The sequence below is a fragment of the Geotrypetes seraphini genome, chromosome 4, assembly GCF_902459505.1.
Source record: "Geotrypetes seraphini chromosome 4, aGeoSer1.1, whole genome shotgun sequence".
Lineage (NCBI taxonomy): Eukaryota > Metazoa > Chordata > Amphibia > Gymnophiona > Dermophiidae > Geotrypetes > Geotrypetes seraphini.
In genome coordinates this window covers 126,073,688-126,101,549 of record NC_047087.1, presented here as the reverse complement: position 1 = coordinate 126,101,549, position 27,862 = coordinate 126,073,688, and the positions used below count along the sequence as shown (strand labels likewise).

At 45.0% G+C, this 27,862-nt stretch overlaps 1 protein-coding gene across 2 annotated transcripts in view; it reads right to left on the bottom strand.

The window, feature by feature from the left end:
• ATP1B1 (ATPase Na+/K+ transporting subunit beta 1) overlaps positions 1-27,862 on the bottom strand; it is a 97,259-nt gene that overhangs the window by 20,439 nt on the left and 48,958 nt on the right. Inside the window, exons 3-5 of one of the 2 annotated variants that reach the window (XM_033942046.1) lie at positions 11,237-11,392; positions 7,322-7,503; positions 535-615 (exon numbers count right to left, since the gene is read on the bottom strand). In XM_033942046.1, the coding sequence (XP_033797937.1) occupies positions 535-615; positions 7,322-7,503; positions 11,237-11,392 (419 nt within the window). Of the gene's footprint in view, positions 1-534; positions 616-7,321; positions 7,507-11,236; positions 11,393-27,862 lie in introns of both variants that reach the window. The other variant, XM_033942045.1, reaches the window with a different exon arrangement.

Here is a 27,862-nt window from a genome sequence, read left to right as displayed (position 1 = left end):
CAGCCTGCACTCAAGCCCACTGCGGACAAAACCTGGAGCACACCTGATCCCAAGGGAACGGGTCCCTGAGCCTCTGGGTAGTTAATGCAGGCTGGCTACACAGGAATCATGCAAAGCATGTGCCTATGAGCTATAGACCACTAAAAAGTGGCCAGTGCTGTTTTTAGCATGTGGGTTATCCACATGCTGAGGGCCATCTTTTTAGTTTGACTCTAAAATGGCCACAATTTGCCTCTATCTATTAATGGCCACACGCTAATTAGTGTGTGACTATTAGTTTGTGAGCCTCTACCATCCCCCATTTGGTAGGCAGTAAGGGCTCTCGCGCTAATCCTGTGCTAATTGGTCAGCGCGCACCAATGCCTACACACTAACCAATAAGAACAAGGCATGCCTTCTCCATATCTCCAAACACGCATCCCTCACTAAAAAATAAAATATAATGCTTACCAATGCTTAGTAAAAAATCCTCGTACATCTGCACAAAAAGAGGTCAAAAGTGGGAAAGAGAATAAAGGTCTGTAGTCTATTTACCTTAGCAGCACAGTGAACAGGAATTATAAATGGTTGGTATCTTGCCAGGATCTCCTTGGGAACGCTTTCATTTGTTGGAGGCTAAGAAAAAAAAAATTTCAAAAGACAACTTTCACAATGTACATTCTGACATCTTTGTTCAGCTACTATGATACATTGCAATAAACATCATTTCATACACATAAACCAGTGTTGCCATCTTTGCTACTCCTTAACCTTATTACCTGCTAAATCACTCTCCCCTATCTACTGTAACTTAAATCCCATTTTCCATAGAACATAGAAATAAAAATTAAGACATCCTGGTTGGGATATGCTCAGTTCCAGTGGTATTTTAGAACAGTGTTTTTCAACCTTTTTACACCTGTGGACAGGCAGAAATAAAAGAATTATTTTGTGGACCGGCAAACTACTAAGACTGAAATTTAAAAAAAAAACATTTCCGCCCCGTCTCCGTGAGCTCGGTCCCCGCAAACCATCTGATCCCATCTGCACAAGACGCAGTTATGATTTTATATTGAACTAGCTTTATAGCCCGTTACATTAACGGGTGCTAGAATATATGTGTTTGTGTCTGTCTTTATTTCTTTCTGTCTCTCTCTCTCTGTCTCCTCTGTATTTCTGTCTTTCTTTCTGTCTTTCTTTTGGCTGTACACCACCACCCCTTGCATGCTCCCCCTGTCCATTCTCCCTTCCTTTTTCTCCCCTGTGTCCACCACCACCCCTTCACTGCTCCCCATATCCAGCAGCAGCCCTTCTCCCTTTGTTTTATCTCCCCCCTGTCCATCAGCACCTCTTCCTGCTCCCCCTGTCCAGCAGTAGGCCTCCCTTTTTTCCCCCCTGTCCATCAGCACCTTTTCCTGCTCCCCCTGTCTAGCAGTTGGCCTCCCTTCCTTTCCCCCCCCCCCCACCAAGCAGTCTGCAATAGTTACATTTCTGCTGGCATCTTTGTCTTGGGGGTGGCTCCTCCCTGGTGCTTTCAGGCCTTTCTTTTGCTCGATTCCATTATTTCCCCCCAACCTTAAAGGTTTCAATGTGCCTTAGATGGAATTTGCGCGCGCTAAGCCCTACGGGGCGCATTAACCAGCGCTAATGTGCGCGAGCAGCTCCAGCACCGGCTTCTCCACCCGGACCCTGGGCACGCGCCGCGCTCTGCCCCTTAGCTACCCGGAAGTACCAGGCTTCACTCGCCTGCTCCCGGAGAGTAGCCCATGACATCACAGAAGAGAGGGACAGAGCAGAGCGCAAGTGCAAGCGCCCCTCACGGAAGGGAGGAACTTGAGCCCTCCGTGTCGTCATCGTCGTCGCCAAGGAATTTGCCAATCGAGGAGCACCCAATAGAGCGCTAGACTTCACGGCCGGGGAGCTGAAGTGAGGCCGGTGGGTGGGATCAGTGAATCCGCATTAAAGCGTGGGAAGGAGGTCAGGGCAAAGCAGGCTGCGGTCCCGGCTTCCGCATTAAAGCGTGCGAAGGAGGGCAGGGCAAAGCAGGCTGCGGTCCCGGCTTGAGGAGTCGATCCTATGATACCATTGGGCCGTCAAGTAGGCAGGGCTGTGGGGCCTGGGTGCAGTTGGGAAGGGGGGTATTGCCTGGCTGGGGCCAGCCAAATCACCTGCTCTCCTAAGTGGCAGCCCCTCACGCCGCGCCATCTAGCGCATGCGCACTCGTGCCACCACATTCCGACAGAAAAGGGATCAGGGAACTTGTGGCGTGACTGCGCATGCGCGCTTAGCTTTTTATTATTATAGATGTATTTTAATAAAGTATAAAAAGAAAAATATTCTGTACAATTGTCATTTTATAAATACAAATAATACAGAGCAAGGATCAACAAAACCCCTGTCTCCCCTCCCCTTCACATATATCCCCTCTACTATCAAGAAAACTGAATAAGCCAAATTATTACAGAATGCTACACAGAAAAATCAGATATAACAACCTAGGAACAGACGATTTTTTAACATAAGATTATGCTTTGTAATATTATGTAATGTAACATAAGGTTATGCTTTGTAATATAACATAAGGTTATGCTTTGTAATATTATGTAATGTAAGTTATGCAATGTACTGGAAAAATAAGGTAAAATAACACAAAGTAACCCTACGTAAAGTCTTGTAAAGTTATGTAAGATAAATTATGTAAGATAAATTATGTAAACTTAATGCAAGTTATGCAAGCACGGTAAGGATAATGTAAAGTAACGCAAAGTAACTCCACGTAAAGTTATGTAAAGTTATGTACGAAAAGTTATGTAAAGTTAGGTATGCAAAGTTTGTAAAGTTATACAAATAATTGTATTGTCATCGCCTGGAAATGACCAGCCATCTTCTAATGTAATCCGCTTAGAACCGCAAGGCACAAGCGGAATAGAAATCACTAATGTAATGTAATGTAATGTAAATATAATGCTAACAGAATACCGCAGTCACACATGACAGGAATAGTGTTAGGGGAGTGACTCCTGGTCCGAGAGAGCCCTAAGCCAGCTGGAAGCTAAAGAAGCACTGCCTGGGCTTTGCAGACCCCAGTTATGTCTCTAGCAGGATATATATTTCAAATCTGATGTGTTCTAATGACAAAATAGAAATAAAAAATTTTGTTCTACCTTTTGTTGTCTCTGGTTTCTGCTTTCATCTTTTCACTCTTTTCCTTTCAGCGTCTGCCCTGTCTCTTCAATCCAGCATCTGCCCGTTCCATCCACTGTCTGCCCTCTCCCCCTTCCATATGTATCTGTCTTCTTTCTATGCCCCTCTCCCCTTTCCATCCAGCCTGTGCCTCCTCTCTCCTTGTTACATGATTCATTCCAGCTTCACTGCTTTCTTCCTTTTTATCTCTCCTACACCAGATCTAGCATCTTTATCCCTCTCTCATTTCTCTGCTGACCCCCTTTCCAGCATCAATCTCTCTACTTTCTCATTCCTCTCTCTCCTCCTGCCAGCTGTTTCCTTCCTTTTTCCTTCTTCCTTCCCTCCTCCCCCTATCCAACAATAGCTCTCTTCCCATCCCTTTCCCTCTTCCCCTCCCAGCAGCATCTCTCCTTCTACCTCCCTCCAGGTCCAGTAGCATCTCTCCCTTTATCCAGCAGCTTCTAAGCCTCCAACAGTGGCTTCCTCCCCTTCCAGCAGTTCAGCAGCGATTTACTTAGGCAGTCTTGGGTCCGTTGCCGCCTCTGAGGAAAGAGGAAGTTGCCGGTGAATCATTGCCCTGGCAAGTAGGAGAGTTGCTGTGAGGGGAGACAGCCACTGTCGAAGACTCCCCAGGATCTTGCTCCCGTACACGCTAACCATCTCTCTTCCACCTGCACCTGTACCTGCAGTTCTCTCCCTTCCACCTGCACCTTCCCCGCGGCCCTCTTCAGCAACTCGGCAGGGGCGGTTGATCAAGACAGGCTGCCGACGTCGGAACCTTCTCTCTCTGAGTCCCGCCTATTTTGTTTCAACTTCCTGTTTCCGTACAGGCGAGACTTACAGAGGGAAGGCCCCGAAGTCGGAAGCCTGTCTTGATCGCCTGAGGCTGGGAGGAACAGCAGCCTTCCAACACTACCGCAGTCGGCAGGAAATTTAACTGCCGACTCAATCTCGCAGGCCCTGCGCGGACTGGCAGAAATTTTCTGCGGACCGGCACCGATCCGCGGACTGGCGGTTGAAGAACAGTGTTTTAGAACATAATCTAAATTATATGCAGGAGTGCACATGTATTTTCTTGCACTTGCAGTAGGAGCAGCCATTGTACAAATAAACATGTTGAAAAAATTAATCGTATGGACTCAGCAGCTTTCATTTGGAGGTGTCAGATATGCAACTTCCATGTGTAGGTACTAACACTACTCTGTGAACTGTCACTGTATACAACTTAATCAAAACAAGCCTCAGACACACTGACTGAATATATAATTACAAGTCAGGTACTTTTAGCCAATAAGGCAACATGTGCTTAGTAAAGGTTTATCTTTTGTGCCCACTCGAACACATGACCCTTTTCGTGCCAGGGTGGATTTGGCAAAATTTATTAGATCTGTTTCTATTAAACAGTATTTTTTTTCTAGTCCTAATGTGAGAAATACTTTTTCGGATGTATAGCAGAAGAATGCGTGGGTTCCTCCCGGGCCAATGGATCCGATTTTCAAGTGTTCCGCAAATTAATTCTTCAGGATTTAGAAAAAATGTAGAAGAAGAAACACATACCTAGATTCAATCTGACCAAAAAACAGTCTGATGCCTTAAAACATTTAAGCACTGAGTCCTCTATTGTTATACGTAGAGCTGACAAGGAGGGGGGGGGGGGTTCTGTGGTGCTTATTGATAAAGGATTACATGCAGGAAGCTTACCGCCAACTTAATGACTCCTGTGTCTATAGAGAGTTAGATAGTGATCCTACTGATAAAATTGTGGAACAAGTAAGCAATTTGACTGCTTCTGCCTTAGAACTGGGCTTCCTGTAAGGAAATGAGGGTAAGTTCTTAAATTTGAAAACTCTTGACTATTCCTATTTTTTATATCCTACCTAAAGTACATAAGAACATGGAACACCCACCTGGCCGCCCTATTGTTTCCTCTAGGAATTCCCTATCTGAACGTATCTGCAAATATGTGGATAGTTTTCTACGTCCTCTTGTCCCCCTAGCCAATTCCTACATTAAAGATACTACCCAGTTTTTAGGTATACTGAATCAGTTTGGGGACAATTTGGAGAATGTCATGTTGGTGACTTTTGATGTGCAATCTCTGTACACTGCTATTCCCTTAGACGAAGCTCAAAACACTGTGGAGGCTGCTTTGGATTCTCGTCCTCGTCCTATGACAGTACCCACTGAATTTTTAATGCAGCTTACTCCTCTGGCTTTATATAACAACTACTTTGTGTTTGATGATAAGCTGTTTCTTCAACTGAGAGGGGTAGCTAGGGGGGCTTCATTTGCCCCGTCTGTGGCTAATATTTTTATGGCTGTATTTGAAGCTAAATATGTGTATACCAGCATATGCGCTGCTGGGTAAGATATATTGACGATATATTCGTCATTTGGACAAGTGATCAGCAAACCCTGGACAAGTTTGTAAGAGAATTAAATGCTTTTCATCCGACTATTCAATTTGACTGCACCTCTGATAAACACAGTATTACTTTTTTGGATGTCAAAATAGAACTTGTGGTTGGTGGTTTTTCTACTTCTGTGTTTGTAAAACCTACAGACCGGAATACGGTACTGGCATTTGATAGCATGCACCCTAAACATGTCAAGACTAGTACTCCTTTTTCACAATTTATCAGGTTTTTCACTCTGTCTCGTTTACTTCACAGGCTAGTTAGCCCTCTAGCAGTCAGTATCCAAGCATAGAGAGAGAGAGACACTCATCTGTGATGTAGAGGGACCTGTAACAACAGGCTAAACTATTGTTCTGCTCAAACAACTAAACAGTACCGTTAACCGCCAACAGAGGCGTCAAAGGAGTTCAGAACTACTCCAACAGGTTATGCATATGTACAAACTTTTGTTAACCCCCAAGGGTTGACCGGTCTCCAAGAAACAGATTGGATAAGCAGACAAATTTTCCTCTTCTTGGTCTCATCTTCCTTCTTTGACACTTTTTAACTAAATGTTTCAGTTCTTCACGCAAAACTACTTGTGCTCTAGATCCCATTTCTTCCATCTGGATTTCCATTCCTCACTTAAGTCTCCTTCCCTTTGCTCTCGCATGAATCAACAACATTCTCTCAGCTACAATTGTTCCCTCTTGAAAGAATTCTATAGGCCTACAATCTTAGCTAAAACCAATCTCCAATCTTCCTTTCCTTTCTAAGTTTACACAGAAATTGGTTTTCTATCAATTATCCAGTCATGTAGAATCTTCAAATCTGCTCCATCTGTACCAATTTGGTTTTTGCCCTAATCATTCCACAGAAACTATTCAGACCTCCATCATGAATGACCTTCATTCTGCTTTTGAGAGAGAGATGACAGCACACTTCTCATTTCATTAGATCTCACCGCTGCATGCAACTTAGTGGATCACTTTCTACTCCTGGCTTGACTTTCATCATTTGGCTCTTCAGTGGTTCTCATTTCTTTCTGACCGCTTCTTCAGGTTCAGGTCTCCTCTTCTACTTTTGAGCCCTATTGTTGCATATCTGGAGTAACTTCAAGACTCTGTGCTCTTTCCACTCCTCTTTAATCTTTTCCTCAGCCCTTTGGTTACCCTGTCAGTTAGTCTTTGTCAGTTAAATTTTATATGCATGTGGAAGATATTTATTGGTTTCAAGACAGAACCCTGCAGTCCTAGATCTGACCACTCTCCAGAACTGTTTAGATGCTATAGATCAGGGGTGTCAAAGTCTCTCCTCGAGGGCCGCAAATAGATCTCATGCATATTCATTGGGGAAATCCTGAAAACCCGACTGGAATAAGGCTCTCAAGGACCGGAGTTCCCTACCCCTGCCATATCATGTAGTATAATAGTAGCCAAATGTTCTTGAAATCTCATCATTAGTGAGATTATTGTTGCATAACAGCAGTGGGCCCTCAATCTGTCAGGTGTCAAGGGACCAGATTCTTTTCATTTTTGTATGTAAGCTTTGTTTTGGGGTTTCTTATTTTTTTAAATAAGTTGATCTTGGGGAATGAATCAGGGTCTCTTGTAGCCATGTGTGTGAGTACTTGAAAAGGCACAGAAAAGGACAAAAGCTCATATTTTTATGTTAAATTCCAAATTACCTAAATAGTCATTTACAAATAAAGTTCTAGGTAAATGAGAAAGCGTGACCAGAATTTGAATAATCACCCTTACCTTAGGCTTGTAGCCAACGACCCTGTTGAGCTTAATAATAACACATGGTTTCCCAGAACTATAGCCATAAGTAGTATCATTCAGGCCAGAGCAGTTTCCCAGCCATTCACGCTTGAATGTACATACTTTCTTCATCCCAGGTACATCACTTGAGTCTTTTCTTTCTATGTAATCACTCGGTACTGCTGCAAATCCAAAAATCACAATCAGGTACATGACATAAAACTAGGGAGAATGCTATAGTTTCTTCTACATGGCAGCTATAAGTACATACCCCCTTATTCTATAACATATTGTTTAAATTTAAGTGTACACTTATGTGTGTAAATGGCAGTGTGTCCTCTCCGCTAGTGGCTGGACATGAACACAAGGAGCTGAAAGCCAGAACTCTCCCATCCACCACGAAAAGAAACAGGACCCGATTCTTCAACTCTTAACCGCCACCATAGAACCATTCAGGCATCAGGCAACGGCTCCCTCAGCTGCCAGATCGGAGCAACTGTCAAACTGGAAATCAGTAGGTGAGCTCAAAAGAACTTCCAACGAGACTGGAAGTTCCAAATGAAAACATCAGAGACAGAACAAAAAAACCAACAAAAAAGAAATTTAAAAGAAAAATCAACAAAGGCAAAATAAAACAAAAAGAAAAGCAGGACAAGGGAGACAGCACAGAAGATGACCTAACTGGCTGCCATCTTGTTGGAATATTCATTTCTATCTCTATCTCTACCTCTGTCTTTATATTTTTATCTTTACTTTTCATAAATTGTTTCTTCAGGTACTTTAGTTAGATTGTGAGCCTTTGGGACAGTTAGGGAATTTCCAAGTACCTATCTTATTTATTTTTATTTATTGTATTTTTTAATGCATCATTTTTGTAAACCGCTTAGAAACCTCACGGTTATTAGCGGGATATAAGAATTAAATTAAATTAAGTGCTATTCTATAATTACACATGAAAATGGCAAAGGGTGAAATTGTTAAGAGAGGCATTCACAGGGGAGGGGCATAGGCAGAACTGACATTTACATCACCTCCTTAGAGAATACTGTAAGTTAAGCACATAAATGTCACATTTAGGCTCTATCATTTTTGCAAGTCATAGGCCTATTTTAAACATTGGTGGCTACATTTTGGCACCTTAATGCAGCTTTAGACTAGTATTCTGTAAGAACACAACATGTGTAAGTGGTCTTATAGAACAGACTCACCACCCATAGTAATAGGGTGCCTAAATTATAGAATAGCCTTCATAAAATAGCCTTCATAAAAGCTAATTCTATAAAGGGATGCTCATATGGTGCCTATTATAAATCAAAGTAGACACCTGCTTTTCCTCATAGAATACAAGCATAATCACACCAGCCAAAGAGCTGGTTTTAATGCTTATGCTTAGATTATTAAAGAATTATTAATAATTTTTTTTTTAAATAATTCTTTATTTAAACACTGCAGTTACAACCCAAAGAACAGACATCAAGACAGAGCACAGTCCATCAGCAGTACTCAGGAACAAAAGTCACCCTATATGTGTGCTCCACCCACAGGCCACCCATGTGACTGCCTGCCTGCCCAGCCAGGTGTACACCTAGTCACCCATATCCCTCTATGCCTCTCGTAAGGAGATGTGCATCTAGTTTGCTTTTAAATCCTAGAATGGTGGATTCCGCAATAACCTCCTCTGGGAGAGCATTCCTGGTGTCCACCACTTGTTGCGAGAAGCAGAACTTCCTGATATTTGTCCTGGACTTGTCCCCCCTTAGCTTCAGTCCATGTCCTCTTGTCCGTGCCACATTGGACATTGTAAATACATTTTTTCCTGCTCTATTTTGTCGATTCCTTTCAGTATTTTGAAAGTCTCGATCATATCCCCTCACAGTCTCCTTTTCTCAAGGGAGAACAATCCCAGTCTCTTAAGTCGTTCCTCATATTTCAAGTTCTCCATACCTTTTATTAGCTTCGTTGCTCGTCTCTGCACCCTCTCCAGCAGTTTTATATCCTTCTTTAGGTTGGGAGACCAATGTTGGACACAGTATTCCAAGTGTGGTCTGACCATTGCTCTATAAAGCGGCATTATAACTTTCTCCGATCTACTCGTCATTCCTTTCTTTATCATGCCTACCATTCTATTTGCTTTCTTTGCCGCTGCCACACATTGTGCCGACGGTTTCAGGGTCCTATCTATCAGTACACCCAGGTCCTTTTCTTGTTCGCTCTTACCCAGAGTTGCACCTGACATTCTATACTTGTGTTCCTTGTTCTTTCTGCTTAAATGCATTACTTTGCACTTTTCCACATTAAACTTCATCTGCCATTTCTCCACCCATTTCTCTAACTGACACAAGTCACTCTGGAGTTCCTCGTTATCCTTCTGTGATCTGATTGCCCGACATAGGTTTGTGTCGTCTGCAAACTTGATGATCTCACTGGATGTTCCTTCTTCTAGGTCATTGATGAAAATATAAAATAAGATGGGCCCAAGTACTGAGCCCTGGGGCATACCGCTAGTCACTTTCTCCCAGTCTGAGAACTTCCCATTTATGCCCACTCTCTGCTTTCTGTTCTCCAGCCATTTGCCTATCCATCTTAGTATATCTCCCTCTATTCCATGGCCTTGTAGTTTCCTGAGAACGCTTTCTGGAAGTCCAAGTATATTATGTCCACCAGTTCTCCACTATCAATTTATTTGTTCACGGTCTCTAAAAATTGAAGTAAATTCGTTAAACATGATTTCCCTTTCCTGAAGCCATGTTGACTGGCTCTCATCAGGTCGTGTGTATCCAAGTGCCGGACTATGCTATCTTTAATCAATGCTTCAACCATCTTTCCAGGGACAGATGTAAGACTCACAGGTCTGTAGTTGCCATATTCAACACTAACATGTTTTAAAATTCACCCTATTATTACAGATCAGATAAGTAGGAATGTAAAAGAACCTATCAAAAATAGATTTAAGAATATTCGATTTATTCCATCCATGGTGGGTCACTACATACATGTATGGCCATTTTAGATGGTACACTTCTACCTAAGGGGGAAATCAGTAGCAGTGTCCAAAAGACTATTACTATAGTCATAATTAATTTTCAACTGATTTTAATTCAGACTTTGTCATTTACATTATAATATGCTCATGTGATTTAATATGTGTAGGGTAAACCTCATAATGGATCCCGGTGCCATCCCGGTAAGCAGTGGAGGTGGGGCTTCTGCTGCTGCCCAGGAACACTGAGTTTGCAGCTGTTGTATTCAGGGTGAGGGTTTGTGTAGGGGGGATTGGAACTCATAGGGAGGGTCTGAGATGAGTATCAGTACTCATGGGAAGGGTGTCAGGAGGGGCTCAGAAACTCTCGATGCATGGTGGGAGGTGGTCTGTAAGGTCTGTAAAAGATTGGGCCAATATACACATTAGGGGCTCCTTTTACTAAGCTGCGCTAGCGGTTTTAGCGCACACTAAGCACGTACTGCATTGTCCCACGCGCTAGACACTAATGCCAGCATTGAGCTGGCGTTAGTTCTTGGCGCGTAGCATGGGGTTAACGCACGCTAAAAATGCTAACATACCTTAGTAAAAGAGCCCTATGTTGCTTCTTTCACAAAATAGATGTTTAGGTGCCTGCTTTTTCCCATCTATATTTTGGGCATTTGTTTGTTTTCAGAAATAGAAGTTCCAGCTGTATATCGCTGGCACATAGATGTCCACTTCACCATGTATTTCAGAACAGGCTCTACGCTATCAGATCTTGTCCTAAAATATTAGCAGAACATCAGATGTCTCAAACTGAACATCTCATTTCCAATTTAAATATCTTTTCTAAAATGCCACTATACATCTGCTGGGGTGGATAACAGAGGACCCAATTTTGAACCATAAAACTATTTGTACATTAAAGCAAGCAAAATGTCAGCACTTACGTTTACAGTCTTCAAATTCTTTTGTGTCAATTTGATTTTCGGCGTTGTACTTCTTTAGAAAGTTTTCAATGCTCGCTACGTATGGTTCATAGGATTTGTCATCAGATACGGTGAAGGAAATTTCTGTCTTAAATGCACGGGGCACCTGCGTGAGTCCTGGTAAAATGGAAAAAGAAAATTCATTAATAATGATTGTTGATATTAAAAATACTTCCCAAATGAGCTTTTTTTTATAGTAATCAGGTAAAAGGTCTCTGATGCCATAATCTAAACCAATTCTCTTCACTATTTTTTAAACAGGGAAGAAAGACCTTAGTGTGACAGGACAAAGTCACTAGTGCACAGGAACCTGGGCAATGAAGTAGAGGAAAGTCCCTTTCTAATTATGCAGACAGTTCATGTACTCATAATGACATGTATAATTAAAATGCAGTTACCCCAAACTCTCTCTCATCCCAGTCAGAATGAACCCCAGTCAACTACCATTATTTGGATTTCCTCACCTTCCCTGGACCACCTCTTCCAGCATCATATAGAATTGCCCTTTCTATGTCTCAATTTCACTTTCTATAAACTAGCGCCTAATGGTAGGTGCCAATTGTGTACATAAGTTACAGAATAATAGCTCTTTGGCAAGTAAGCACATACGTTCTAGGCGTTATTCTGTAACATATGCACCAAAATCGTAGGTATATGGTGGTACAAACTTGGGTGGAGTATAAGGTCAGGGGTATGTCTGAAACACTCACATAACTTACAGAATATTATAAGTTACACACATATCAGAGCACAATTAGGCACCAACAGTTACAACTTCCAATGACTTGGTATTAACTATTCACATCTAACTTTAGGAGTGTCAATAATAATTTACACTAAATTCTATAAAAGAATCTTGGTACTAGAGCATGGCACTGGGGCACTTAGATTTTGGTACCAATTTATAGAATTGCTACTACTATAGGCTTTTGTTTTAGATAGGTTGAAGATATCCAAATTGAAATGTCCAAGTCCAGACATGCTAAATTTTCCATGTAATTAATAAAGAGCTCTGTCAAACATGTAGTCTTTCACGCGCTGCGCTCAATTGTCTGGGCGCGCCTTTGTCCCGGCGCGCTTTTGACCTGACACCGAAGTTTTCAGTAAAATGGGGGGGGTTACAACCCCCCACACCTCCCACAATGCCCCCACAACGCGGCGCGATGTCTATTCACGCCCCCCCCCCCCGTCGGAGCGCTAAAAACAGTAATTTAGAGCGGTGCGGCGGCGCGCTGCGCTCAATTGTCTGGGCGCGCCTTTGTCCCGGCGCGCTTTTAACCTGACACCCTTTTGTACAATATATAAAAGCTTATGCAGGAGTGAGTGTGTATTTCTTGGTACATACAGTGGGTACCAAGAAATTGACACATTGTACAAACAAATATGTTTTAAATGCTGCCAATTAAACAGGGACACTGCAATTTTTTTTAGAGGAAATAATGAGAAATTAAGAAGACTTACTCCTTTTATTGTGTCAAGCCTTGGGTAAAAAAGCATTTGTTTAACATGTGTGCAATGAACTGTTATAATACCCAACAAGGATGCGTATTTCTATGTAATATGGTGAATGCATGTGTAGAGCTTTGACCAAAGTTAAATCATGCCACTTTGAAATATCTGCATCCTGGTGATCTACTCGTGTAAATAGCAGGTTTCTGAAATCTCTATTTACACATATACAGTATATGTTCTACACATGCAAATGGTGCTATTTAAGGTCATTGTGTCCAAACTCCTTTACTGTTTGCACAATCTCATGAAAATAATGCAGAAGCTCATATGCTGCATGGCTCGTACTGTGGCAAATCCAGGACAAATTCAGGTTCCTCTCCCTTGAATAGCCAGGATTTGCACAAGGTTATGTTTGAGGTTCTGTCCCTTTAAGGCACTCAGATTCAAGAGGCAGGAATGTTTTGCTTGCTTCTCACTATGAAGTGCCTGATACTATTTTCCCACCCTGGCTTAAGGGGTGTGGCCTAGAGCTGCTTAAAGTCAGGCTCAGGTTACAGAGAAATGGAAGAGCAAGGATGAGAGCTACAGAGAGTATAGGGCTTCAGAAGGAGACTGAGAAGAGGCAGACCAAGAGCTGCCTATTAAAGCTGAACCAGAGGGGGCGTGGCCATGCTGTGAGCAGGGAAGCTGTGTTTTTCCTGAGCTCCGTAGCTCTCCCTTCCCTCTGCTTATTTTGAACTATTTTCTGCTTTGGTTTGCGACCCAATTTGGAGCGAGTGACCTTGCTTCCCTTTATGGACAAGTTTGTCCGAAAAAACGGAGCCATTATGTCCACCAAAAGTGCTAAGAAGGACGGGACACGTGGGAAGGCCCAGGCTTCAGCAGAGGAAAAAATGGCAGGTGGGGCCCAGGACTCTGACCCTGTTACTGAACCGCTGGTGTCCAAAATCACAGCGGCAGTGGTCTCAGCGTTGGGCATGAGATTAGACACAGTTACAGAGACCTTAGCGACTTTGTCCACAGCAGTGCATGCGTTTAACAGCAGAGTGACGGAAGTGGAACAGCGGGTGAGCTCAGCAGAGGACTCTCTGAACGCAGTGCAATGTGAGCTTGCTCACTGCGCGCCAGGTGTCTGCTTGCACGGACAAGATTGATGATCTGGAGAACCGTTCCCGTCAGAACAACTTGCGCCTCGTGGGCATACCTGAAGTGGTGCCTGATGCTACTTTGGCTACTGTCCTGGAGAAGTGGCTTTCGTCTGAGCTCTTGGATACAGCTGCTTTAGGCCCTGTGCGGATTGAGCGGGCCCACCGGCTGGGTAGGAAGGTAGATGGTGCTGTAAGACCGCGCATTGTAATCCTGCGCCTGCTTAACTTTGCCATTAAAGACCAGATTATGAAATCCTACCGCAAGAAGAAAGATCTTACGCTCCAGAATCAGAGGATCCTTGTTTTCCAAGATTATTCCGTCAAGGTGGCGTCCCTCAGGAGAGGGTTCTCTCCTGTTTGCAAGAAGCTGATGGACAGGGATGTTCATTTTACTCTACAGTTCCCGGCCAGGCTTCGTGTGCTTTACCAGAGACAGCCGCATGTGTTTGACACGTATGAGGCGGCTCAGGCACAATTGCTGCAGTGGTTCCCGTCCCCGGATGGCTTGGCCTGAGTTGCCCGGCGGACTGTGCCTGTGTGTTCTTCGTTTTCCGGCTATTGCCCTCCTACTGCCTGGGAGTTTCTGTTTCACGGGTGGCATAAGGGGGACTGGAGACTTGTAGGAGACACGAGGCTGGCATCTTCATAGCCTGTGCATTCCTGGGCATGGAACATAGGTCTGCCTACTGTTACCCTGTACATTTGCTGTTCTGTTTCTGGTTTTTTCACTGTTCTGTTTTATTTGGTTCCTGGTATGCCGGGTTTTGCATATGTGGGGGGAGGGGGAGCTATTGGCATGGGGGCACCCTCGATCTGTTTGGCATAGTGGATGGTGATTTGACTCGGGGGGGATGGGGGAGGGGAGGGGGAAGGTTGGGAAGGTTGGAGGTGGGGGGTCTGTGGGGGGGGGGATGTGAATGTGTTTGATTCTTGGGTGAGTGAGTGTTTGTGGTGTGTCTGCTGGGGTGAGGGCTGGGTGCCCTGGCAGCAGTTTTTGTTTATTTTGCTTGCTAATCCTTTCCGCAGGGACCCGTGAGAGCTAAGAGGGGACTTCGCTGTGTCTCATGGAATGTTTCCGGGATAAACTCCCCAGTTAAACGAGCAAAGATCCTTCAGTGTCTGGCCCGCCATCAGGCAGACATTGCTGGTTTACAGGAGACTAAACTCTCTTCGCTTGAGCATGCTAAACTCAAGCGTTCGTGGGTTGGTCATTGTTATCATGCCTCCTCATCCAAAGCTAAGGCAAGGGTGGCTCTTCTTATTCATAAGTCTGTACCTTTTACTATGACTAAGGTCATTTCTGACCCAGAGGGACGCTATGTGTTGGTTCAGGGTATGCTCCATCAACAGCGGGTACTCCTAGCCTCTGTCTATGTTCCTAATGTGGCACAGCGTTCCTATTTCAAAAGGCTTTTGGGTACTCTTCTCCCTTTACAATCTCAGTTCTCTGCTCCTCTGGTTCTTTTGGGGGACTTTAATTCTGTACTTGACTCCAGTCTGGATTGTTCTGGGGGGTCTTCATGCACTTCCCCTAGATCTGATAATGGACTGCAGTCTTTTATACAGACCCTGGATCTGGTGGATGTGTGGCGTACTCTACATCCTGGGGACCGTGATTTCACTCATATTTCTAAGGTAAATCACACATCTGCTAGGATTGACTATACTCTCCTTTCCCATTCTTCTTTTCACTGTGTCTCTGGGGCATCTATTGGGGCCTTGGCTATTTCGGACCATGCTCCGATATGGCTTGACCTGCTGCTGGGGGGGGGGGGGAATCGGGGGGGTGGATATAGATGGAGATTTCCTGCAGCTCTTTATCATGACCCCGATTTTTCCTCCTTTCTCATCAAGTCCTGGAGAGATTTTGTTTCATTCAATGGGGAGCATGTGGAGGATGGGGACCTTTTTTGGAGTACGGCTAAGGCGGTGTTGCGGAGGGCCATTATAGAATATAGCTCCCGTAAGCGTAAGATTTTAGCTTCTAAGATTTTGGATTTGGAACGGAGGGTTAAAATCAGCCATCAGTTGTTTATTCGTTCTCCCACCACACAACATCGGCATGACTTTTATACTGCCCAGAAGGCTTTCAATACCTTATTGCATGAGCGGGCGCGTAATTCTTTATTTCATTCCAAATATAAATTTCATAGGTTTGGTAATAGGCCTGGCCGAATGCTTGCCAATTTGACTAAGGATTGGAGAGGTCCTACTTTGATCTCTTCCCTGCGCTCTGCTCCGGGACAGCTTGTGACTCAGCAATTGCAGCTGGAGGCCCTTTTTGTTCAATATTATCAAACACTATACACGGCAGAGGTCGTGGATATGGCTCAGTTGATTGAGGACTTCCTTGATTCTCTGGCATTACCCATCTTGCCGGCTGCCGCTAGTGAGGTTTTGAACCTCCCTATTTCTCGGGAAGAGGTTCTAGGTGTTGTGAAGAGGCTTCCTCTTGGTAAATCTCCGGGACCCATGGGTTCAGTGGTGAATTTTTCAGGCTTCTTAGTGGCTACATTGTGGACCCGCTTTGTCGCTATTTTAATCAGGCCATTGAACATGGCTCCTTTCCCGAGCTGGCTAATCAGGCTCTTATTACAGTTCTGCCTAAGCCGGGAAAGGACCATAGCCTGGTCGAGTCCTACCGCCTTATTTCCCTTATTAATGTGGACTTAAAAATACTGGCCAAATTGTTAGCGGACCGCCTGACTCCTTATTTACCCACCTTGATACAGGAGGATCAGGTCGGTTTTGTGTCGGGCAGGCAGGCGGGACATAATGTACGCAAACTTTTGTTGGCTATGGCACATTGTGACTACCATCGAATTCCTTCTCTGGTCATTAGTTTTGACTCGGAGAAGGCATTTGATCGGGTCGAATGAGACTTTCTTTTTCCGTTATTGGCTAGATATGGGATCTCGGGGTTCTTCATGCAGGCCTTACGAACCTTGTATTCCAACCCGGCGGCAGCGGTGCTAGTTAATGGTTGTCCCTCCTCAGTATTTCGACTGGAGAGGGGGACCAGGCAGGGTTGCCCGTTGTCCCCACTTTTATACATCTTGTTTTTGGAGCCTTTATTGATCCGGCTTCGGCATCATCCGGATCTCTCAGGGGTGGCGGTGGGCGGCTCGTCGATCCACTGCATGGCTTTTGCTGACGACATTATGGTTATTCTTACGAACCCGAAGAAGGCTCTAGGTCCTTTATTGGATCTCTTTCATAGTTTTGGGGAGCTCTCTGGATTGAAGCTTAATGTCTCTAAATCGGAGGCTATGGCTTTACATCTTGATATCGGTGCGGTGTGGCCTCATTTTCCACTGAGAGCGACACCTCTCCAGGTTAAATATTTAGGGGTCTATGTACCTTCAGCTCTGAATCAGTTGTATGAGGCTAATGTGGGGCCCTTACTTAAAAAAATGGTTGAGCTCCTACGTGTTTGAGGTGCACTCCCTCTCTCTTTGTCCGGGCGTATCTATTTGTATAATATGATGCTGGTGCCTCGATGGTTGTATCTTCTACAGACCTTACCCTTATGGCTGAAACGTAGGGATTTGGATGTTTTGTATAAAGCGTTGCGGACTTTTTTGTGGGGTGGTAGAAGGCTTCGCCTACCACTTCATGTGTTAATGTTACCTCTCTCTATGGGTGGATTTGGGCTGCTTGATCTTCAGCTTTATAATTTGGCCTGTGGGCTGAAGGTTCTCCGTGATTGGTTTGGTTGCCCTAAATTATCCACTAGAAAAGGATTTGTTGGGACCGGTGGCGGGGTTGTATGTCCTTCATGCTCCTTCTGTCCGTTTGCCCCTGCCTATACGGACTCATGTTGTTTGGGCCTATATGCACTGGGGATGGAAACTGTTGTGTAGGAAGTTTTCTTTGAACTTTAGTGAGACACCGTTTCTTCCCTTGGTAGGAAATCTGGACTTTACTCCGGGTTCGGAGACTCGCACTTTTAGTATTTGGTATGCCCAGGGCATTAAAAGAGTGGGGGACCTTCTACATGAGCAGGGGCGCCTGCTTACCCTCTCGGAACTTCAGTCCTTATACGACCTTGACACTGTTGATATGTTCGGGTACTTTCAGGTGCGTCATTATATCTCCGGCCTAGACACATTGGGGATGACAGCTCACAGTGCTGATCGCTTGGGGCGGTGTCTGGCTTTATGGGAACCGGTGGCCCCTAAGCTGAGCTATTATATCTTGACCTTACTGACCTTGTGTCCTGATACTCAGACTGGTCACTTGGCACGCGCCTGGAGCCAGGACTTGCAGAGTGACATCTCGCCGGATGTGCTTTCCCATGGTTTTGGCAGCATTGCGGCTGTTTCTTGGAGTATGATTCATCGGGAGCAGGAATATAAGTTGTTGCATAGAGCTTTCATTTCACCAGTCTGAGCCTTTTGAGCGGGTTTCGCTGACAGGGATACTTGCCCTAAGTGTGCCTCTCCTGGAGCCACGTTGGGGCATATGTTTTGGACCTGCTCCTGTATACAGCGGTTTTGGTCTCGGGTTTGGTCTTATCTTCGTTCGTTCCTGACGAATTTGCCAGCTTGTTCTCCTTTGATTGCTCTTTTTTATGTACTGAATGGGATGGGATCTCTGCCCGGAGGGCACCGTTTGTTTGTCCAGAAAGCTTTCTTACTGGCCAAATGGGCTATTTTAGTGTGCTGGCGGGAGCAGGCTATCCCAACGGTAGTACAATGGCAACGTTCACTCTTTGAATTGGCCTTGCTGGAGCGCCGGACTGTGTCCAGTAGGGTTCCCCGTAATTGGGATCGTTTTCAGGAGATTTGGGAGGCTTATTGGACGGCTTTGCCGCACCGTTCTAAGAGTTTACTGCTTAACTCATAGGATATGGGGGACTGCACCTCTTTCTTTCTATTCTATTCTGCTCTCTGGCGCTTGTTGCTTGTTTCCTCACTCACTCATACATACTTGTGTTTTTTCTGACATCTTTCTTCTTGTGCCATCCACATGGGAGGGGGGGAGCTGGGTGGGTAGGTTGGGTATCTTTGGGGTGATATTTGTAAAATCTTTTCTGAGCACTTGATTCTTTATGGCACTGTGTGACTGTTGTATTCTTAGTTGATGCCTTGTACTTAGGGTGTGCCGTGGTGTATTATTGCTCTTTTGGCACGGCTGCCTTTTGTTGTGTTCTGTGTTTTTTCTTGATTTGCTCAATAAAATATATTAAAAAAAAAAAAAAGCTGAACCAGCAGACGGGTATTCAGGAGGTGGGTGAAATTCCTATTAACCCAGCTACTGAATTTAACTCAATGCTAGAAGCTATGGTAATTGGAGAAGGCATATTTGAGTTCCCTGAAGCTGTAGGTTTTGCAGATTGATTGAGCCTGTAAGTTATGTTCATTCCTCTCTCATTCTACTGACCTGCTGACTAAGAAAGGATTTGTGTTTTGTAACATAAGAAAACAGTGTTTTAGAAAAGCACGTACAGAAGCAAAAGTATTTGAATTTGTTTCATGCTGATAGCAGGGTACTTTTCCGTCTGTGCTGATTATTGTGCTCCATTTAGCTGTGTTGCTCAGAGTGGTTGCCATGGAGACCAGTAGCAGATCGAGGTCTGCAGGCTGGAAGCTGAATGCTGTCCTGTTTGCTGCTAACGTTTTCTACCATTCTCTGTACGAGTCAATCTATATGGGGTTTAAAGCTGCTTAAGGATATCATAACACTCTTAAGAAATATACTGCCTGCTTTTGTCTGCCAATTAAGAACTGTGGCTAAAAGCCTTGAGCACTCCCCTTTCACTGCTGAGTGTGGGGGAGATGCTGATAAGAAGAGCTGGCAGAGACTGCCTGAAGCAGGTTGTGTGCAAACCAGCTCAGCAACAAACCCAAGCTGGAATTTGCAAACCAGAGCATAGTAATTTTGGTGAAGCATTTACTTTAAATTATTGGGTTACTTTTTGGACTCCCTTATGATCTTCCCAGTGGAGCTAACTGGGACAGTTTGGTCAAGTTCCATTTTTGGTTCAGAGATTGAGAACTGTATATTGCATTTGAACTGTTTTGGCAATAGTCATGAAGCACAGTTACAGGGTTATCCAGGGACAGCAGGCATATATTCTCACATGTGGGTGACGTCATCTACGGAGCCCCGATGCGGACAGCTTTTCAAGCAAACTTGATTGAAGATTTAAGTTTGCTCTGCTGCACCACGCATGCGTGCCTTCCTGCTCCACTAGAGGGCGCATCCCCTCCCTGTGACTTGGGCAGAGCCTGAGGATGAGCTTGCTGGCGTCGGGGCGGAGGCCGCGAGAAACTAGAAGTAGATTTTTGTGGGTAGCGGCGCGGAAGGGCCCGGAACGGTCTGGAGGTGGGCGGTTTAGGTTTAGGCCGGACAAGGGACGCAAACGAGCGCTCGTGCTCGGAGAGGCGTTTCGTAGCCGCTTCGATGGTATCATCAAAAAGTTCCTTGCCCACACAAGGGAGGTTTGCCAACTGGTCTTGTAAGTTGGGGTCCATGTCGACCAGGCGCAACCAAGCCATGCGATGCATGGCCACAGCAAAGGCCGCCACTCTGGAGGAGAGCTCGAAGCCATCATAGGCTGCATGGAATAAATGGAGGCGTAGGTTGGAGAAATCCTCTAGGAGCAGGCCAAACGCTCCACGACGGGAGGCCGGCAAGTCCGTCTCAAAGGCTCCCAAAAGTCCAATCAGGTGTTTCAGGTAGGACGTAAACGTGAAGTTGTAATTTTGCACCCTCGAGGCCATCATCGAGTTTTGGTATAGTCTCCTGCTGAATTTGTCAAGTGTCCGGCCCTCCCTACCTGGGGGGATCGCAGCTGAGACTCAGGAGGGGTGAGCCTTTTTCAAGGAGGATTCCACTAACAGCGATTGGTGGGAGAGCTGTGGGTGCTCAAACCCCGGGCAGGGCACAGTCCGGTATTTAGACTCCATTTTGGAGGGAACAGCCGTCACCATATAGGGAGTCTCTAGATTCCTGATAAATGCCTGCCGGAGCACCGGGTTCAGTGGCAGGCGAAGGGACTCTCTAGGTGGAGAAGGCATATCCAGTTCCGCCAGGTACTCCTTAGAATACCTCGAGTCGGACTGGAGGTCTAAGTCCAGAGCGTGACCCATGTCCTGGACAAATCGAGTGAAGGAGGGGCTGGATGCTCCCAGAGCCCCGTGAGGGGACAGTGAGCGAGACCTCCGCCGGGCTGAAAAGGACGGGGAAGCTTCCCTCGAGTAGCGAGGCTCATGCTCCGACCCGCGCTCCGAGACTGGGGATACACTGCGAAAGTGTTCCGGGTCGAGGACCTGTGTCGCCTCGAGGAGCCCCTCGGGGACGACGCCGGGGTGCGAGGCACCGACTGATGTCGAGTCGGAGACCTGGACCCGGACTCCCTCGGCGAAAGCCTGGAACCTCGGACCGGAGCCCCAGACCGAGGTGGAGTCAGAAGAATCCGAGGGTTGGAGAGTGATAACTCCGCTACCTTCAGCGGTCCCACACGGGACGTCGGGGAGCGGCCTCGGGGAGTAGGTGAGCTTCAGGCCTTCTTCGAGGTCCGGCGGCTCAAGGGTTCGATCTGTTTAGACCTACGCTTCGCCCTGCGGCGGTCCATGGGGGGAGAGCACCCCGATCGCCTCGGCGAGGAATCCGAAGAGGATGAGATGCGGCGAGGTTGGCGCACCTTGCCCTGAGGGGCTCGACGCGAGGATCAGGCTGGTCCGGCGCACGCGAGATCGAGGTCGGGGCCGGAGCATGTCCTGAAAAACGGGCACGGACAGCATCGAGGGCATGTCCGATGCCGCTGTGCACTCCACCGAGGGCAACCTCGATTTTGAGTATTCCCGGGTGGTGGAGGTACGTCCAGAGGACTTGGAGGACTTCGGCGGGGCCGTGGGTATGAAACTTCCACCATGTGCCGCCGGCGTCCCCGAGGCTGGCTTCTTCGCCGGAGCGGAACCTGATGAAGGAAGAAGGGACTTACCAGGAGCCGAGGACTTCTGCGTGCCCGAGGACTTCGGGGTCGATTCTCGAGGTGGTGCCGAGGTACCCGAGGCCGAGGTCAAGGCCGGTGCCGAGGCCGAGGTAGAGGGCTGGTCGGCGACGAAAAGATCTGCCATGCGGGCTTTTCTTTGACGGAGGGCCTGGTTCTGGAAAGTAGCGCACTGGGGGCAGGAATCGGTTGGATGATCGGCCCCTAGGCAGAGAATGCATCGGCGATGCGGGTCTGTGATGGAAAGAAGCCGCTCGCACCGGGTGCACTTTTTGAAACCGGTCAAAGGCCGGGACATAGAAAAAGAAACCGGCCGCGGCCCATGTGGCCACGCAGCCACGACAACCCTGAAGCCTCCGGGTTGCCTCAAAACGAAGATGAGCAGGGAAAAAGAGGCGCACAGCGACTTTAAACTCTAAAAATAAGAAAAAATAAGAAAAAACGCAGTGCTAGAAGGCACTTGGGGCAGAGCCTAAAAATACACGACTTCTAGGCTCCGCGGAAAAAAACGAACTGGAGACCACAAGGAGGGGATGCGCCCTCTAGTGGAGCAGGAAGGCACGCATGCGTGGTGCAGCAAAGCAAACTTAAATCTTCAATCAAGTTTGCTTGAAAAGCTGTCCGCATTGGGGCTCCGTAGATGATGTCACCCACATGTGAGAATATCATGCCTGCTTGTCCTGGGATAACAATTGGTTATTTATGAAAACCTGATTTGGCCAGTGGATGGAATAAATCTTTATTTTGTTCTGAAGCCATTCTGACTGGGTGTCTGTTTGTCAAAAGAAAGTTTGCTGTACTTACCTGTACCTGCACTGTTAGGCGGTTGCCTAGTTTGATTAAAGTCCTGAAGGGGACCCTCAAGCTATAGAGGGCACACTGGGGAGAAGATTGTCACAGCCCAATGTGTTAGCCAAGCCGGTTAGGCACCTAGGGGTGACAGTACTCACTGGAAGCCATGTGGTCCTCAAGGCAGTGCCATCAGCAAGCCTTCACAAAATATGAAAGATGAGTCTAGCTGTTCGATCTAATGTCAATGAGGGCTGCCACAGGCCCCCCATGCTTTATAGTGTAGAACACTGCTCTAGGTCCTGTCCACACTTAATAAAACAGACTTAATAAAATAACTGAAAACTAAATATACATTTTTCAAATTACTATACTACAGAGATTTAAAAAAGAAAAAATAAAGAAGAACATGGAATCTATCTCTATTTATTTATTTTAAAAATTTCTTCCCCGCTTAATTCCTAAGTGGGTTACAATAAAAGCATACATAATCAAAATATACTCAGACATATTATAAGACTAAACATCATCCTGTCCTGTTCTTCCAAAATCTCAATAAACATTAGCATAACGCTAATAAAGTTTCCACAATACAAACTATAAAATACAATCATCATCAAAACTAATAAAAAGTTTTAATGAATAAATAAGTTTTCAGCTGCTTTCTTCAAGACACTTTCTCTCTGCACAATCTCAAAGACCCTGGCAATATGTTTCATAAATGTGGCCACAACAGAAATTGCTGTTGTTTGCATTTTTTTATAACGAGTCTCACTTAGCGCTTCAATTGATAGCCTCATAGTGGATTGTGATTTCAAGTTTCTGGGAGGTCTATACTGTTTCAACATCTGTTTTAGGTACCATGGTGTCACCCCATAAATCACCTGTTGTACAATTATCAAGATTTTGTATTCAATCCTTAAATGAATTGGTAACCAATGCAAACATTTCAGTGTTGGTGTAATATGATCATACCAAGCTACACCTGTGATCATTTGCGCTGCAGCGTTCTGCTTTAAGAACATAAGAGTTGCCACTGCTGGGTCAGACCAGTGGTCCATCGTGCCCAGCAGTCCACTCACGCGGCGGCCCTCTAGTCAAAGACCAGCGCCCTGAGACTAGCCCTATCTTTTGTCTTGAATCCCTGGAGGGGGTTTTCCCCTATGACAGACTCCAGTTTTCTACCACTCTGGCTGAAGAAGAACTTCCTTTTTTCTTTTTTTTTAAATTATATATTTATTGAATTTTTCAATATAATCAAGCATAAACTTGTACAGAAAGGAAATTCAGCAAGAAATTAATACAAAAGAAAACATATATAAAAGGATATCAGATATAAGCATACATTTCAACTCAAGTCCTCAAAAGGATCCAAGGTGGGTAATAGGCGAATCAAAGTAATTACATTTACAAAAGCAATAACTAGTTGAATGAGATTAAAGCACCCTTTCTTAAGCTGAGCACTCTACTTTCTCCAGACATGAAGTTGAGAGAAAGGTTGTCAGTTGAGATGGCTCAAAGAAAACAAATTTATGTGAACGGTAATTAATTACACATTTACATGGATGTCGCAAGTAAAAGGTCGCCCCCCGGGATATAACACCAGGTTTCCTTAACAAGAATTCTCATCTCCTTCTCTGCGTATCCTTAGCCAAATCTGGGAACATCTGAATTTTACAACCTAAAAATTATTTTTGTTTATTTTTAAAGAAAAGTCTCAGCAACCAGTTTTTATCTGGTGCAAGAGCTACTGTCAAAAGTAAAGTGGCTGGGGTCACTAATTCTTTATCAGATATTTCCAAAATATTAGATATATTCATTAAATCATGTCCCAATTTCTGTTGTTGTTGTTGGTCCTGGGTCTTGTTTGGAAGATAATAGACCTGCGTAAATGGTGGTAATGACTCTTCAGAAAGCTCCAATACTTCCGTCATATAGCTTTTCAACATTTCCCTAGGGGCTATCATAGGAACCCTGAGGAAATTAATCAGTCTGAGGTTATTATTACAAGAAAAATTTTCCATTGCCTCCATCTTCCTTCTTAAGTTAGTGTTATCTTTAATTAATGCCTCAGTAATTTGTTTGGAGACTTTTAATTCTTGATGGACAATCTGTACTGAAGTGTTAGAGTCCTCAAGTCCAGTCTTTAAATTTTTAATCTCGGTTTCATGGTCATTAAGTTTCTTTTCCAATTGTTGTAATTGCGGATTTATGGATCTTGCCAAATTGGCTACAAGATCCCACAGAGAGTCCAATGTTACCTCTCGGGGCTTCTCAATTTGAAAAGATTGTAAGTTTAATTTAGTTAGCTCACCCTCTGGCAACGTATCTCGTACAACAGTCTGTCGAGTTCGCTCATCCCCCACCGCTTTCTCCTCAGTCTCCACGCTCAGACTCCTCTGCTCCGGCAGGGAATCCTGCAACACAGTCCCCCTCTTGTTCTCCTTAGCCTCCAGGAGGAGGTGAACTCCGACCTCCGGAAGTACCTCCACTCGCGGGGAACTGGTGGACTGAGGGCGTGGGGGAGGTGCTCTCACTTCGGGGCTCAGCGATGTCTCCAACCCCATGGAGAACGACATAGATGCGCCTCCACCATGCGTCTCCTGCAGGGGACTCCCCGAAGATATTGGCGTGCCCTGCATTCTCCTCACCAGCTCCTCGATGTTGCCGAAGACGGCCGTTCTGGAGCGCTGCAAGGCTCCAGCAGCGCTGCGTCCCCTCCTCTTCGGCATTGCTCAAAACAGGTAACAAAAGTTTACGAAGTAAAAGGAAATTTAAAGGAGCTTCAGGGAGAGTGAAACTCAAACAACCTTTCATGCGGCCATCTTGGATCAAAGAAGAACTTCCTTACGTTCATACAGAATCTATCCCCTTTCAATTTTAGAGAGTGTTCTCTCGTTCTCTCTACCTTGGAGAGGGTGAACAACCTGTCCTTATCTACTAAGTCTATTCCCTTCAGTACCTTGAATATTTCAGTCATGTCCCCTCTCAATCTCCTCTGTTTGAGGGAGAAATGGCCCAGTTTCTCTAATCTTTCACTGTACAGCAACCCCTTAACCATTTTAGTCGCTCTTCTCTGGACCCTTTCGAGTAGTACTGTGTCCTTCTTCATGTACAGTGACCAGTGCTGGATGCAGTACTCCAGGTGAGGGTGCACCATGCCCAGTACAGCGGCATAACCTTCTCCGATCTGTTCGTGATCCCCTCCTTTATCATTCCTAGCATTCTGTTTGCCCTTTTCGCCGCCGCTGCACATTGCACGGACGGCTTCATCGACTTGTCGATCAGAACTCCCAAGTCTCTTTCCTGGGAGGTCTCTCCAAGTACCGCCCCGGACATCCTGTATTCGTACATGAGATTTTTGTTACCGACATGCATCACTTTACACTTATCCATGTTGAACCTCATTTGCCATGTCGATGTCCATTTCTCAAGCTTGATTATGTCATGTTGCAGATCTTCGCAATCCCTCTGTGTCTTCACTACTCTGAATAACTTTGGTTTGTCTGCAAATTTAATCACCTCACTCATCATACCAATGTCCAGATCGTTTATAAAGATGTTGAAGAGCACGGGACCAAGCATTGAGCTCTGGGGCACCCCAATGGTAATGCTCTTCCAGTCCAAGTATTGTCCATTTACCCCTACTCTCTGTTTCCTACGCTCTAGCCAGTTTTTAATCCACGTGAATATTTTATCCTCGATTCCATGGCTTGCAATTTTCCAAAGTAGTCATTCATGTGGAACCTTGTCAAACGCCTTCTGACAATCCAGATATACAATGTCGACCGGGTCGCCCTTGTCTATCTGCCTGTTTACTCCCTCGAAGAAGTGCAGCAAGTTTGTCAAACAAGATCTGCCTTTGCTGATACCGTTCTGGCTGGTCCTCATCAGACCATGTCCATCAAGGTGATCAATGATGCGGTCTTTTATCAGCACCTCTACCATCTTTCCCAGTACCGAGGTCAGACTCACCGGTCTGTAGTTTCCCGGATCTCTCCTCGAACCATCAAAGAGTTACAAAAATCGAGCTTGGACATCACCATACACAGTATGTATGGAGTTCCTAAGTTTAAATCAGTTTGGTTATTTATTACACTACCTTTTGTTGCACAATGCAATACTTTTAACACTGATTTTTATAAAAGGTTACTTCACCCTTATCAGAACAAGGTCATTTTCAGTAGGTCACCTTTACAGTCATCTCCCCTTCCTTTCCTAGTTTGGACTGATCAGTTAATTTTCATAGACATTATCATGTCTTAAGACTGGATTGAGCTTGTCCCCTGCACTTTTTTTTACATAAGCTGAAAAGCATTAATCATTTAAATTGTTACACTGATTTTCCTTTGAGCAATGTCCCTGGATATCAGTGTGTTTCCTAGAGCAAATATGGTCAGAACAGCATCCCATATGCTGGCTATAATTTAGTTTAGTATTATTGCACTTGATATAGGCCCAGATTCTATAAATGGTCCCTACCCGACTTCCACGTGAAACCTAAAAATTTTTAATTGGCTTAAATAGCATGATAATTGAAAATGCCACTAAAAACCAATTAAAAAATGATTAACTTCCGTGCAGAAATCGGTATGGCACCTACCCAAAAAGTGGGCATGATTAGGGGGCAGAGTTTGGGCGTTGAATGATTTAGGCATCATTAAGCATCTGTATTAGGTGCCAGGAAATTAGCCAGGAAAATCCTGGCCTAATATATAGGCACCTAACAGTATGATGCCTCCCGGCACCTAGGTTGAGTTAGGCGCCACTAGGTTTGATTCTATAAATGGTGTCTAACTTTGATTAACATGCAGTAGGTGTCATTTTCAAGAATCAAGGCCAGACAGCCTACATTTCCATGTAGAGGCAGTTCACAATAGTAACATACCATAAGATACATGAACAGGAACACTGTTCAGTACAATATGAGAGCCATAACAATCCAACAAAAGAGAGGAAAAAGGAAATGGGGGAGGGGGGACGGTGATACAAGCAGGGCTGACCCCACCATAACACAAGGGATCGACTATTTGGAATCCACTAATTCTCCTACTCCACAATCCCCAAATGTTAGACTGAGCCAGGTTTTCATACCTGAACTAAATAAAGTACTGATAAGAAGGTTGAAAGAAGAAGAAAAGAAACAGTGAATTCCAAACAGTAGAGGACAAAGAAAAAAAAAAAAAGTAGAACAACAAATAGACTCAAATGAGCTTTAGTACGTATCACAATATATAT